The sequence below is a fragment of the Pseudoliparis swirei genome, chromosome 4 (assembly GCF_029220125.1).
Source record: "Pseudoliparis swirei isolate HS2019 ecotype Mariana Trench chromosome 4, NWPU_hadal_v1, whole genome shotgun sequence".
Lineage (NCBI taxonomy): Eukaryota > Metazoa > Chordata > Actinopteri > Perciformes > Liparidae > Pseudoliparis > Pseudoliparis swirei.
In genome coordinates, this window is record NC_079391.1 from 17,964,471 (window position 1) to 17,977,846 (window position 13,376).

General features: G+C 42.0%; 3 protein-coding genes, 1 long non-coding RNA gene and 2 other non-coding genes across 9 annotated transcripts in view; 3 read left to right on the forward strand and 3 right to left on the reverse strand.

Annotated features, from left to right (window-relative positions):
- Positions 1-273: 273 nt before the first annotated feature.
- On the forward strand, positions 274-2,549 carry gpalpp1 (GPALPP motifs containing 1). Its single transcript, XM_056412898.1, has 7 exons — positions 274-491; positions 613-730; positions 811-906; positions 982-1,246; positions 1,418-1,582; positions 1,662-1,763; positions 1,884-2,549. The coding sequence occupies exons 1-7, from the start codon at positions 404-406 to the stop codon at positions 2,100-2,102; spliced, it is 1,053 nt and encodes a 350-aa protein (XP_056268873.1). The 5' UTR covers positions 274-403; the 3' UTR covers positions 2,103-2,549.
- Positions 2,550-2,774: 225 nt separating this feature from the next.
- gtf2f2a (general transcription factor IIF, polypeptide 2a) lies at positions 2,775-8,103 on the forward strand. Of its 2 annotated transcripts, XM_056413214.1 has the most exons (9): positions 2,775-2,890; positions 3,190-3,263; positions 3,559-3,583; positions 3,871-4,009; positions 5,152-5,211; positions 6,484-6,565; positions 6,730-6,829; positions 6,995-7,138; positions 7,394-8,103. In XM_056413214.1, the coding sequence occupies exons 1-9, from the start codon at positions 2,825-2,827 to the stop codon at positions 7,511-7,513; spliced, it is 810 nt and encodes a 269-aa protein (XP_056269189.1). In that variant the 5' UTR covers positions 2,775-2,824; the 3' UTR covers positions 7,514-8,103. The 2 variants fall into 2 exon arrangements, with proteins under 2 accessions (XP_056269189.1, XP_056269190.1); XM_056413215.1 differs by lacking the exon at positions 5,152-5,211.
- Positions 8,104-8,316: 213 nt separating this feature from the next.
- Positions 8,317-10,135, reverse strand: LOC130192979 (uncharacterized). Of its 3 annotated transcripts, none has more exons than XR_008831490.1 (4): positions 10,010-10,135; positions 9,287-9,461; positions 8,945-9,045; positions 8,317-8,505 (listed from the first exon to the last, which is right to left on the reverse strand). It is a non-coding gene; the product is annotated as an uncharacterized LOC130192979 (long non-coding RNA). The 3 variants fall into 3 exon arrangements; XR_008831491.1 differs by having other exon boundaries at positions 8,945-9,026; positions 9,287-9,458; positions 10,010-10,132; XR_008831489.1 differs by having other exon boundaries at positions 8,945-9,026; positions 10,010-10,132.
- Positions 8,781-8,912, reverse strand: LOC130193351 (small nucleolar RNA SNORA31). The gene has a single exon (XR_008831582.1). It is a non-coding gene; the product is annotated as a small nucleolar RNA SNORA31 (small nucleolar RNA).
- On the reverse strand, positions 9,102-9,235 carry LOC130193352 (small nucleolar RNA SNORA31). Its single transcript, XR_008831583.1, has one exon. It is a non-coding gene; the product is annotated as a small nucleolar RNA SNORA31 (small nucleolar RNA).
- Positions 10,136-10,727: 592 nt separating the features above from the next.
- LOC130192931 (protein TANC1-like) overlaps positions 10,728-13,376 on the forward strand; it is a 34,508-nt gene continuing 31,859 nt past the window's right edge. The window contains exons 1-3 of the mRNA XM_056413134.1: positions 10,728-10,913; positions 11,147-11,244; positions 12,595-12,798. Coding sequence (XP_056269109.1) covers positions 11,169-11,244; positions 12,595-12,798 — 280 coding nt within the window. The 5' untranslated portion in view covers positions 10,728-10,913; positions 11,147-11,168. The remainder of the gene's footprint in view (positions 10,914-11,146; positions 11,245-12,594; positions 12,799-13,376) is intronic.

Genomic DNA, 13,376 nt, shown 5'->3' on the forward strand with positions numbered 1-13,376 from the left:
AGAAAAGAGATATTAAACGAACATACTAACATGTCAAATTACATACTTTAACTTTACTCCTTAATAATACTGTTTCAATTGTACTGCACCAACGCGTAGTTCTTTCATAATTATCCCAATTAATTGGTATAATTAATGCACATCAAAACTGCAGATGATTGTATGTCTAAAATAGAAAGCAACACTACACGATAAGGTAATGTCTCGTGCTATTATTCTTGCAGCCCAATAGCAGTTTGTTTTTAGCAAACGTGACTGTTTACTTCCTGAGTCAAGGGTCAACTGTGTCCCGCGAGGTTTCTCTCGTCTATGGGGTAGCCTTTTCTTTTGCTTTTTTCTAACATTTTAATAGAAATTGCTGAAACTACGTGACTGAGTAAGTAACAAGTCCTCGGTGTCCAATATGTCGTCTGACAAACCAATGGGACCTGCTGTACCCCGGAAGTTCAGAAAGGAAGAAAGCGACGAAGATTCTGATTCCGACGATGGATGTAAGTAACGTTAGAGGATGACATAACACCTTTGCTTTGGATTAAATGCTGTATAAACAAGTATGGTTCTCGTCACGTCTCGCTTCCTAACGTGATGTTATATTGTTTATTTCTGCCTTAGTCTCTGGCCCCGCTTTGCCTCCCGGCTATAAACGGGGAGAACCGTCGAGCTCCTCGGATGACAGTGAACAGGAGGTGTCGACCAAAAGAATGAAAACACAACACACAGCTGCAGAAAAGTAGGTTCATTAACGGGCAACAGGTTATAGACACATATGCTTCAAAAAACAAAACGGTAACTTGTGTTTATTTTTAACAGGGTGCAAAGCACAAATGTACAACAAACAGACGATGATGGTTTTTTTGGACCAGTATTACCACCAGGATTCAAGAAACAACAGTGTTCACCTGAAAGGTGGGAACATGAATTACTTGTGTTGTGGATGAATAGTAAAATATTGAAGCTGTAAATGTAATCATGTTACCTCAGGCCACCTATGCTGGGACCAGCTTTGCCTCCTGGTTTTCGCAGAGCAGCATATGAAAATGACGATGATGAGGATAAAGATGGTGAGGATGGAGAGGATTTCCCAGGGCCTGCCCTACCCCCTGGCTACCAGGCAGAGTCCTCCAGCAGCGAGGCTGAGGACGAGGACGTGATTGGACCCATGCCGCCCACAGAGCCTGTTGAAAACCCAGTGGCGCTGGACTTTGAGCGCAGAGCACGCAAGATGAAAGACAAGCTGACAGGAGATGTGAGTCCCACCCGCCCCTCTCGAGTTTTATCTGCAGACTGCAACTGTACCAACTCTTCAGTTACACACATGCAGATTGATACAAGGCTGTCCTGTTAATTTTCTTATTTCTTTCAAAGTTTTCTTCCTCTGAGTTCTGAATGTGTCCCGTGTGTATTTCTGGGCAAACAGAACACACCTGAGGTGGAGGCCAGAGAAACATGGATGACAGAGCTCCCACCAGAATTGCAGCACATTGGCTTGGGGGCCAGGACCTTCAAGAAGAAGTCTGGTCCAGAGAACAAGGATCGCACTATTTGGACGGATACGCCACTAGACAGGGAGCGCAAGATTGAGGTATTTAATGCAAAATAACTTGGACATGTTGGAGCTTATATTTTACCCTGCATTTCATTGATTTATACTTGACCTATAGGAACGCCTTGAGAAAAAGAAGAAAGGTGAAGTAGAAGAAGTCTATGTCCCACAAGTCTCCCAGAAGGACCTGGAAATGGCAAAGAAAGTGTCTCAGCATAACGTAAGTGCTTGTACCTCACCATTCTTTTATCCTAGGTGTCCCCATATTAAATTACTTTCCGATGTTATTGTTCACATTCTACTGAGGACTTAAGTTTTTCTATCCACCCCTTGTTATCAGGAGACCAAACGTGCTGAGTCTCTGGTGAGTTTGCACACAAAGAAGATGAAGGAAAAAGCCAAGGAGAAGGCTGATGCACCAGTGGAAAGGAGAGCATTCGATCGTGATGAAGACCTGCAGGTGAATCGCTTTGATGAAGCGCAGAAGCAGCGGCTGCTGAAGAAATCTCAGGAACTGAACACCCGATTCTCCCACAGCACGGACAAAATGTTCCTGTGAAGAATTGTCAAAATGTATTTAAAAAACATGTTTGAACGGCTGACCGCCATTTACAGTCAGGCTGTGGAATTTTTAAAAATATGTACTGTTTGTTCAGATTATCACATGTTGCATACATGGGGAATCAAATTGACCTAAACTGGACTAAACTGTCTTTTCAAGGCATGGCCATTTATAGGAGTCAATGTCACTGACTGGGTGCAAAGCTAACGTTTTAGAAAGAATCATGCTTTTATGAAGGATTAGACAGTGGAGCTTGCATTATTTCTGCAGTAGACATCATATTTGTCTCCTTGGGAGGAAAATTGATAATACAAATACATATTTTACCTCCATTGATATACAGTGATTGATTTTGTGAAACACATTTTGTACTGAATATGTTGCTGTAAAATAGATATACTGAGTTGCATTTTGTTTGTTAGGTTCATTAAATTTTTTCCAAACTTTTGTGTCTCATTCCTATCCATGCATTATCATTTATGAATGTTCCTCTTGTCCATGAATTATTATTTATGAAAGTTCCTCTGTCTATCGAGAGAGATCTATATATTTATATTTTGAGGAATAAACTGCACGTATTGATCAAACGTGAAGAAGGAAAACACTTCGTTGAACCTTCAGAGCCGCCGTACTTTCGTATGTCTTCTACGCATGCGTGGATTGTGCGTCGTTTGCTACAGTCTACAATTGTTAAACTAAAATAAACATCATTTAAAAACATGTCAGAGAAAGGAGAGGTGGATTTAACTGGTGCCAAACAGAACACCGGCGTGTGGCTTGTGAAGGTGCGTATATACCCTGAAGAACAATAGGATTAGGATGTAGGACGTAATAACGCATTAATGTAGCTTTACCCGCGGTAAGGATCATATAATGCAGCTAGCTTAGCGCTGAAGCGTGTGCTGAGCTAACGTCGGCTCAGTTAAATACGTGTTAGTTAGCTAACTAGCTACAATTAAACTCAAGCCACATCTACTCATCAGAATATTTGTGTGAGCTCTTACGTTGAAGTTAATACCAGAAGGTCCCATTGTTGCAGTATGAAACCATCAACAATGAGTTATACCCATGTTTCTTCATGCAGGTACCCAAATATCTCTCTCAGCAATGGGCGAAAGCGACGGGCAGAGGGGACGTCGGGAAACTCCGAATATGCAAGTACGTGAAACAACTGAACATCGAGGAAATAGCAGAAGCCATCCTGTCAAGTTTGAGTTGTTTATGTGTGCCTCTGAGTTATAAACCAAGTGATCGTAGTCATTGAACAACACGAGACAATTCATTCGGAAGGGGAAAAGGGAACAAATAAAAGTCTATGCTGATGAAGGGTGAATTAGACAGCAATGATTGTTTTGGTAATCTATACTACTGATGCATTGAAAATGTAATGTAATAATTAGTTATTCCTGCCAATACATTCATTATAATTGTGCTCATTATGTTGATCTCTCAGGAAAGGAAACCAAGGAAAAGCAGAGGTAAGTGATCATACTCAATCTATCTCAACCATCAAGTACAATGCCATGATGATGATAGCCATCCTCATGGTGTAGTACACACATAAGAATACATTCAGTAATCCACCGAAGTCAGTGTTGGTGTAAGACAAATTAGTTTTATCGGATTCTCACGATTCTTCCCTGAGGATTTAATGTACGAATATGTTCGTCCATGCCGAAAGTAGAACAAGTCACCATACGTGTGAATGCCTGCTGTGGAAAAGGGGGCTGAGAATATTAATTGCGGATCACACTGCACTTTACAGGTGTCATTCACTTTAAATGAAGAGCTGACTGTGATCGACGGTATCGAAGACAAGACGGTGTTGGCGCCTCGCGACCACCCTTTCATCATGCAGACGGTGGCGGGTCAGATGCTGGCGGTCTTCACAGAGAACTCATCAGGTGAGTCTCTGTTTTTCATTCTGAGGATGCCATGTATTTGCTGAGAGTGCAGCTGTTTCATTCTGTGATGTGAATAATCTGTTTGTGCCAGAGCCCAGAGGTAAGTTCTGTGTGATCAGGTGGTGGAGGGGCCCGTCTTTCTTAAATCATTTATTTGTACAGCTTGCTGTCTTGTGCAGTCTTTCCCTTGCCTGTCCTGCTTGTCTCTGTGTGTGGTGAGCTCTCAACACATTTCCCTGAGTGTGAGGTGGTCCACAGTCCCGAGTACACGTAGGAAGTGCACAGTTCACAGTGGATAAGTGAACACTCGAGGAAAACGGAAGAGAGCTGGCCTGATAGAGATTTATCTTCATCTAGTCTGGTCTGTGTTTCCATTTCTATCTGCGATGGAAATTTGGTTTCAGTGTTTGATCTTAACGCCAGCCGTTTGTTTGTGCTGCGACCGTTTCAGTCCACTGTCAATCATCTCAGTAGACTGGATACATGATCAGGCACTATGGCCCCATTCAGACCTCATGTATAATATAGATCAATATCAATATCAACACGCATCATTGCTGAATTGGGAGTTGATTTTAGTTTGTGCATGTTTTTTCTTGGTTTGAATTTCACCAGCCTTGTCTGCCCTCTTCATGTGATGTTGGTGTGTTGTTGCTATGGTGAGCTTGTGCTACTGTGCTTTCTTTGAGACGGCCTCTTATGTACGGTCTTCGTGTGTGCATGTGAGTTTGAGGGCTGCACACTCAGCGTTTTTACCAGCAAGCTGACAATTAAGGCAGCTATTTAAAAAAAGCTGGTCATGGTCAGACTTATGAAATTCAGTATATTAACAGAAAAGACAAATAGAAGACGGAGGTCATAAATGCTGCATTTTCCCAATTGCAATTACATTATTTGTGCAGCCCTGTCATGGATGTGTCGGATCTCTGTGCTTTTTTAAATTTTGTGAGGGCATGCTTGCTTTGCTCGTGCACACGCGTGTGTACTCTTCGGAACATTACGCCGAGAAGCTCCTGTGTGATTTAAACATTTTTGGTGTGCAACTAAACCCTGGGTGTGGTTCTTGTGGTTCGATCCCCTTCTTCCTCCGTCTTCCATCCCTTGTATTTTCATGTTTACCAACCCTCCATCCCTTCTTGTAGGCCAGTCAGAAGAAAGATCTGATGGCAGCAGCTCAGTTTCGGGGGCGGGGGCAGGTCCAGGTGAGTCCAGCGAGCGACAAAGTCGCCCCACTGGGAATCAGACACAAAGAGCGTCTGTTCTCTTTTTTATTATTATTAATAAGTGGCGTATCACAATAGCGACCCATATACATGATTGGGAAGAGGCATGTATTGGTACCAAACTCGTAGACACATGGTCCTCATGTGGAGCACAGTTTTGCCCTGAACCTTCACACAGGCATCTTCTCCTTTTTGAGCACGAATGGCAACATTCATATGAAGCTTCTGCTCTTTGTTTGCTCCACCTTGATTGGAGGATGAGGGAGGGGAGTCTGGTCGGACTCTGCGCTTGAGTGAAGTGCCTCCTGCTTGTGGTGGTGGTTGTGATTCTAGTCCAGTTGGGACATTTTGTTGAGAAGATAATTCATATCTTGACTGTTTCTAAATGTTAGATTAGAGATTTATTCTATGTACGTTAGCAAGCTTCCTTTAAAACTACAGGTAAATAAACCCTCTGTGGTGGGATACAGTGGCGTTTTCAATGATGGGTCATTGATTTGGGGTTTTACTTCTTTTTTTAAATTCCTGTTCAAGTAGATTAGATCACCTTTCCATCAGCGAGACTTCTAGTCCTGGAAGGACAAAGCTACGACTGACTTAACTTTTGATTAGTGTTATTATTTGTCCACTACAATAGCGTATATACACAATATTTAAAGTTATTTTCATTAATACTGATTGAATACTTAATTACAGCATCAAACGGTGTCACATTCATTCAAGTAAGCCCTATATGGATGACTTTAGGGACTTGGAAGGGACCGCGTGACTTCCATTCTGAGCCAGTGGACAGCCAGTGTGGCTGGACTTGAGACAGCCTTGGAAAAAAGTGGGAGATAAAAGAAGTTTATATTATTTTATGTATGAATAATTTACAGAGAAAATGACACTTGCACGCAAATTGGAGTCTTTTTCGTGGAGTAAAGAGAAATGCTTAACTGAATTAGAAAAAAACTATGTGATGAATAATTAGGTGTGTGTGTGTGTGTGTCAGGGTTGGGCGGTTTGTTGTAGCCTCATTATGATGAGTGGCGTTACGGTATCAGAGGAATTAATGCACAATTGTGGAGTTTCCCATAATAAGGAGTGTATTTATTTAGTTCTTCCTCTCACAACGCATTATCCAGCGTCTGCTTTCAACACCTCTGTTATGCACATGGAAGCCGCCACCCTTCCCTACTTATGGAGTAAACATGCTCTTAGAAATGCAAACGTTTTGATGTGTTGTTCATGAGCCGTCCTCTCTTTCAGATAAAATCGCCTTGGAGGGAGTGGTTGTGCAGAGAGCAGAGTGCAGACCTGCTGTTAGTGAAAGCTATATGAGGCTGAAGAGGCGAGTAATGAACCAATAATTTGCACACACAAGTCAGCTTGTTACGAGCCTGAACCTGCATGAACGTAGCTCATTATGTCTGTGATTCATATAACATTCATTGCATAGATATTGCGATGCAGTGCATCATGTCATCCAGCCGTTTCTTTTCTTTGTCCTCACAGGTTGCAGATTGAAGAGTTGGCCAAGCCGGTCCGGCTGTCACAACAGTTGAAACAAGCTGTCACCAGCAACTACAAACCGGTGGCCAACCATACTTACAATGTAAGAAATGAGTCTGACAAATGTTTGCTGATGACCACGTTAAGCAGTTTTCTAGATAAATTTAGCAATCGATACTAATTACAACGGACTTGTAATAAAAGAGGCATGACATGTGAAGGCACTGATGTGTTTTTGACCTCTGGATGTTTTGACTTTTTGCGACAGATCGAGTACGAGCGGAAAAAGAAGGAGGAGGGCAAGAGAGCCAGAGCAGACAAACAGCAGGTGTTGGACATGTTGTTTTCTGCTTTTGAGAAGCATCAGTTCTACAACATCAAAGACCTAGTGGACATCACCAAACAGCCTGTGGTAAGAGTGCCACATCTAACTTTCATACAGACCTTTAACTCACTGAAAAAACAATTAAATCAGTCGTTCACACTCGGTAAGGCCATTCTACATAGAAGATACCACACTAGTTTAGCTTTATTACCACCATCCACCCTAGTTGGAAATGTTAATATGTTAAACCTTATTCTTTTGTTCAGCTTTTTATGAAAATGATATTTGCATCTCTGATTCAGAGAATGAGCATTACATTCATCCTTTTTATTCTTCTCTCAGATTTACTTGAAGGAAATCTTGCGTGACATCGGCATCTACAATGTGAAGGGGAAATACAAGAACACCTGGGAGCTCAAACCGGAATACCGACATTACCAAGGCGAGGAAAAGACTGACTAGATTTGGACCCTCCCAAGGCCGATGCACCACCATATTTTGATAGGGGCGGTGTCCCTCCCAAATACAGAGCAGGCCTGGGTCGGCCTCCAGCTTACCACATCAGGCCAAAGCAACACTGGACGATGAGGTCAACCACAGGCTGTGTGTTACAGGGTGAGGTCGTTGTATCCTGATATATTGTAGGAGAAAAAGAAAAGGCAAGAAATTCAAGTGCTGCTCTTGTGTGCAACTCTGGACGTGGCTTTGGCCTCAGCTTCTGCACCCACGAGGTCCCAGTACGACTTTAGTTCTAGCCAGCAGAGCTCAGGACTCAACTGGGCATGGACTGAGGACATTTGTTTTTAGACCTTTTAAAATTGTACTTGACAATTGATGTAAATCTTCCTGTATTTGTAGTTACGTTTTCTTAACGGCTCATCTGGACAGTTTTAAAGTGTAATGACTGATTTATTAAATGGTTTAACATAATTTATTTGATAATTTAGATTAGGATATATAATAATTTTTTGCTTCTACCTTTACCTTTTCAGTTTCGTATATTATATAGAATATTGTACTTTATTGACTGAATAAAATACATAAACACCTCACCATCCACCTCCTTTGGTTTAAACCAGGCGACTCCTCATTCACTTTTCATCGACTCAACGGCAGCAATGCCAATTTTTTCCTGCAAATGGTGTTTCAAGCTCATCGCAACTTCAGACACACAAATATTCATAAAAGTCTTCCTTTGTTACCCGTTTATTCTACCAGGAGTAATACCCATTTTCATTAAAGTTAATTCACAAAATAACGAAGAGTTCAGGGGTTCAATGGTTTAATAACAAAAAAAAGATTCACATTGCACTTAGTGGTTGAGAAGTTGTGAAAGATCAACGCTGCAGGAAAATGTATAGGTCCAACATTTACGAGCATTGCAGTGTGTTGGGCATCAGTGGGAATAGAAAAGTAGTTTGTCCAAATAAGGTGTCTACACCTGGTGTGTTTACCTGCAAGAACATGGAAACACAATAAACTTAATTACTGCATACAAACAAAGACAGTTATCCCAATTCAAAGACACAGCAAGTAAATGGCAAAATGTTTTTATTCCACAATGTGGAATTTTATTAGCGTACCTATAAAGTAAAATGTTTGTCAGTGTTAGTATATAAAAGTAATACATGTCATATACAAGAGCAGGGTGTGAGACACACCTTCAAGGTGAAATAAAAAACCCATTGATGGTAAATACAGACTTGTGAATCTGACCTTTCACAAGGGTGCATGTATTCCTCAGTTTATTCGGTGCTGCTATAGAATGTAGCAGTCAGAAAGCACGAGGAAAGCTCAGTTTAGCATCTCTATGCAAACCAAGAAGCCAAAGAAGCTGCTTCAGGTCTATCAGTGGATGCAAAGTGAAGTTCGACCAACATTACAAATGCTCACCTGTATTCACCAAGTATTAATTCAGAGTATGCTCAAATGCATCTGCACCATCTTCTGACTTCATCCCCCGAAGCCTCATGGACTGGATAAAGGAGAAAAAACTGTCAAAAAAACCTCCATTAAAAATACTATTTTACCAATAAAAGTGGTATATTGGATTTATCGTCCCCGATTCAATCCGAGACGCCACGGAAGAGGCGAGCAGAAAGCGCAGGGACGTTTAATATTGCATCTAAATTAATAAAACCCAGGTTTACTCACAGCAGAGAGCCCAGGCTGTCAAAGATGCAGCCACACGAAAAAGGCTTGATCACAGAAAGTTAGAAAACGAGTTATACATACATCTCATACACACAGGACTCGATGCAGATGGGAGCTGCCCTCTATCTGTGGTTCCTCTCTCGGACCCATTGTCAAGTAGTCATACTGCCATGGCAGCGACTGATGAGCTGCAGACTCATCCACCTCTATCCGGCTCCATCCGGCTCACACAGGTGTCCAAACGGCGTCTGCTCTGCTAGAAAAAAACAAGACACGTGTTATTTGTCAACAGAGACTCAGTAATGCAGAGTTTAATTGTTAAATGCAATCTCCACATCACGCATTATAATGATAGCATGTGCTATTTAATAGTTGTATTCAGAAAAGGATTCCAACATACGGAAAATTACAAGTGTCGGGTTGGTGAACTGCCGACACAAAGTAGCTCCAGTCACGTTACGGTGTGAGATGAGGAAATAGTAAAAGTATCCACCATTTATTAAGTTACATCCCCAAACCACGTGGTTGAGACATTTATTTAGTCTTTAAATGAAGGCCTGGTAGCAACTCGGATATTTCCGGTTCTTCACTAAATGTTGTTCGGTGTGCCGAAATGCGGTTCCAACAATATAAAAGACACGGTAAAGTCACGTGGCGTAACGTTACGCTGTCGTTATACGAAGCGGATTCCGTCGGCGACACAAAATGGCAGCACGTGTCCTCGTGGCTGTAACCTACAACCGACACTCTAAACGACCCACGAAGCGCGAGGTAAACTAATATAGATGAAGATAATATACTTACAAGAGACCGCGTCGCCGCTGCGGATCAAACCGCGTGCGATGTGTTGCATTCTGACGTTAAGCAGACGAGCTGACTTCCTCCTGACATGCGCGTGAGGGGCAATGTCGGCGAAAAGACTGAGGCGGTGGTCGCTTCCCGTTTAAATAGGTTACCGGATCGGCTCATGGTCGCCCCTGGAGGGCAACGAGGAGACGTGTGTTTACGCTGTCGCCTCCTGGTGTTCACAGTATGAACTATATCATCATTACCGTGATTTACAAGTAAGTGCGCAGGAATAATGTCCACTGAAATTTACTATATATCCTCATAACCCATTCCGCATTTAGAACCATGTCAATTTGTTCGATACAAATACAAATTACACGGCTTCGGTGTGAATAACATTATGGTCTGTATAGATGACTTCTTCTGAATTCTACTTAACACATGTTGGAGGAAAAATCTTTTTGACAAATGAATGGGGATTTCTCTTATAATTTCCACACATGTACCAGTACCACATGTGGCCCCTCTCTCTCTCTCTCTCTCTTTAAATGTTCGTTGGATGCAAAAATATTAAAAAACTATTTCAGCCAATGATAGAAAGTATATGAGTCAACATACTTTCATTATTATTTTCATTATTATATTGATATTATTATCACTATTGTTATGGTTATTATTTTTTGTTGTGGTATAGCAGTGTGATATTAATAACGATGATCAAATAAAAGAAAATAGCTTCAGGTAAAAGACGGACACGCGCGTGAATTACGCGCGCACCCGGCTCTGCTTCTCACATACTGGGAGTTGACTGAGGAGCTGCAGCACTTCGAAACTGGACTCCGCGAGTTGAACGAGTCTTCCATCCGCTCCGTGTGGATTAACGAGGGGACGAGCAGGCATCATAGAAGACTCAACGCAGGTAAGTTGAGTTAATCATTTATTATGTGTGTCCACATGTGTGTGCTAATTATTAAAATATAATAATAACTTACTCATTATCATGGTCTCAAAAAACACCAATAAAAACAGCTTCTTCGTCTGTTGAATTAAAGACTAAGTGTGCGTGTGTGCGTGTTGGGGGGGGGGGGAGGGGAGAATTAATAACTTAATAACGTCTTCCTAATTTCAATTAACATGTTGGTAATTCCACAGGAAGAGTGAAGCAACATCAGCGATGTTCAGAGCAGTGTTTGGAATCAAGAAAGAGGCAGGAGGAAAACGAGGAGAAAAAAACAAATCTAGGCACCCAGGTAAGAGCCAAATCCCTGAAACTACTTGTGTAACAAAACTGTGTCCGCTCAATAATAAGCCAAAACGTCACCTTTCTTATTAATTTTGTATTTTTATCCCATTTGATATTGTAACGAGACTCCATTTCAATCCCGGATCAATTATATGGAATCTATCTGATGTTGTACACATTAGATCTTGCATCATTTAATGGCATTATTCAGGCTGTCTTCTCTTGGGTGATTTTATTAGAGCCATTTCAATTAACCTAATTCATCAGTGTGTTCTGCATGTCCTTCACACAGTGTCCCACTGCTTGCAATTAAAGTGTGTCAGGAGATGTTAGAGTGGGTTAGGCAAACATCCTGACCTACTAAAAACGTACTGCATTTCACAGGAATTCGTGAGTGGGTCACGAGGGAATGAAACGCATCTGCGTACCTGTTATGAACGAGTCGTATACTTGCCCTGAACAAACTGAAGGTTCATAGTAATGCCAGTGAAGTGTGCACTGCTGGACAACTGCAACATTTAAATGTATAACAGGAGTTTGTTTTTTTTCCCAGGGAGAACTTGACAACTCGCTGCAGTTCGGAGGAGATTTCAGACTGCACACTGGAGATAGATGAACACAAGTAGAGCTCAGTATTAGAGCAACCATGCTGCCCATTAATATTTGATAATATGCTGCTCTGGGAGGCAAGAACAGAGAGGAACACAGAGAACTGTGTCAGTCTCATTAAAAATGATATAGTATGTTTACAGACTCTGATCATTTACCGAGAGATACCACTTTGTGTCAAAAGCGTATCATGAAAGGTTGCAAGGCTGTGATCCTTTAGGAATTATGCAATAGCATATAATGTGCATTTTTTATATTAGGTAGTGGACCTCTGAGTCCCTGTTTGGCCCGCAGTAATAACTGCAAAAACAGTCTCATTTAAAGTATGAGAAAGTTAAATAATTATTCCACACGGGAAACTGCTGCAATCTGGTCCAACAAGGGGCCACGCAGCCGCTGCGTTGTGAGTTCTCATGCGTAATGTTTATTAAAATACACAAGACGAGGCCCAATGGCCGCAGTACGAGTGGAGATGAAAACCATGTGATCATTTAATTGAAATATAATAAGTGTTGCCTCTTTATTGAGCGTGATCTCATTCCCTTAAATAGATATTCTGGCATTGCCAACTTTCCATCACATCATTCAGCAATATGCCGCCAAGACAAGATATGTTCTCCTTATGCGAGACGTATTTCATAAACTGCAATATGTGAGATCTGCTGTACAGTCACAGTTCTGTTGAGTCAACTTTGCCTTTCCAGCTCTTCAACTGTAACACCTGTCCTTCTCGATGTTGTCTCTACAGGTGATGAGGCATACGCTCACAGCACCTTTCAGAGGGGCGGCGGCGGTCGTGCCCCCCGCCTCCGGGACCACGACAGCGGCTACACTGAAAGCAAAGGGAAGCTGAGGAGACTGACCAAAGGGGCGTCCATTTCTCTGCCCTCCTCCCCTCTTCTACCTCGCCAGGCCAATATAGTTCCCTCCCAGTCGTGCTTCAAGTTCACAGGTGGGTTCAATGAAAATAATAATACAAACAGCTGAGAGTGACAGGAAGCCGGGCACCAGGGAATAGCTGCAGAAATAGCAGAATGCTTTGATTGCCTTGATTAGCAGAGAGCTTCTGTGCGTTCAGCTGTTCCATACATGTGACAGCAAACGCAAGCGCACACAGACCGAGCCCCTAGGGCTCGAAAACATGTGACAGATTGTCAGAGTAAATGTTTAAACAAGATGACTTAAGGCAACAAACCCCAATTAGGTAGGTGGATTTTTAGACTAAATACAATATTTTCACATTTTGACCTCATTTCGACATCATTTTGACATTATTTTGACATCATCTTTACATGAGTGGCACCTTAAATGTTGTGTGTGTCATGTGGTACAGCAGGTAGCAGATGCAGCCGGGCAAATGTGCCTTGACGCGTTTATCTGCACACAAATAGCTGAGAGCTGATTGAGCGGGAAATGTACGCCGGACTCGTTTGATTCCTGCAAAGGAACCGTCGTCGTGTTTCATGTCCACTGTTGAATAAACTGAGAACAAAATAATTCCACTTTGCACAGAGAAGGTCTGGAGTGGAG

What these genes read in the sequence shown, in the direction of transcription:
- gpalpp1 (XM_056412898.1), top strand. Translation starts at nt 404, where the DNA reads ATGTCGTCTGACAAACCAATGGGACCTGCTGTACCCCGGAAGTTCAGA. An exon ending in ACAGGGAGCGCAAGATTGAG is followed by an intron (nt 1,583 to 1,661) that starts GTATTTAATGCA and finishes CTTGACCTATAG; the next exon opens with GAACGCCTTGAGAAAAAGAA. An exon ending in AGAAAGTGTCTCAGCATAAC is followed by an intron (nt 1,764 to 1,883) that starts GTAAGTGCTTGT and finishes CCTTGTTATCAG; the next exon opens with GAGACCAAACGTGCTGAGTC.
- gtf2f2a (XM_056413214.1), top strand. Translation starts at nt 2,825, where the DNA reads ATGTCAGAGAAAGGAGAGGTGGATTTAACTGGTGCCAAACAGAACACC. An exon ending in GAAACCAAGGAAAAGCAGAG is followed by an intron (nt 3,584 to 3,870) that starts GTAAGTGATCAT and finishes TGCACTTTACAG; the next exon opens with GTGTCATTCACTTTAAATGA. An exon ending in AGCTATATGAGGCTGAAGAG is followed by an intron (nt 6,566 to 6,729) that starts GCGAGTAATGAA and finishes TTGTCCTCACAG; the next exon opens with GTTGCAGATTGAAGAGTTGG.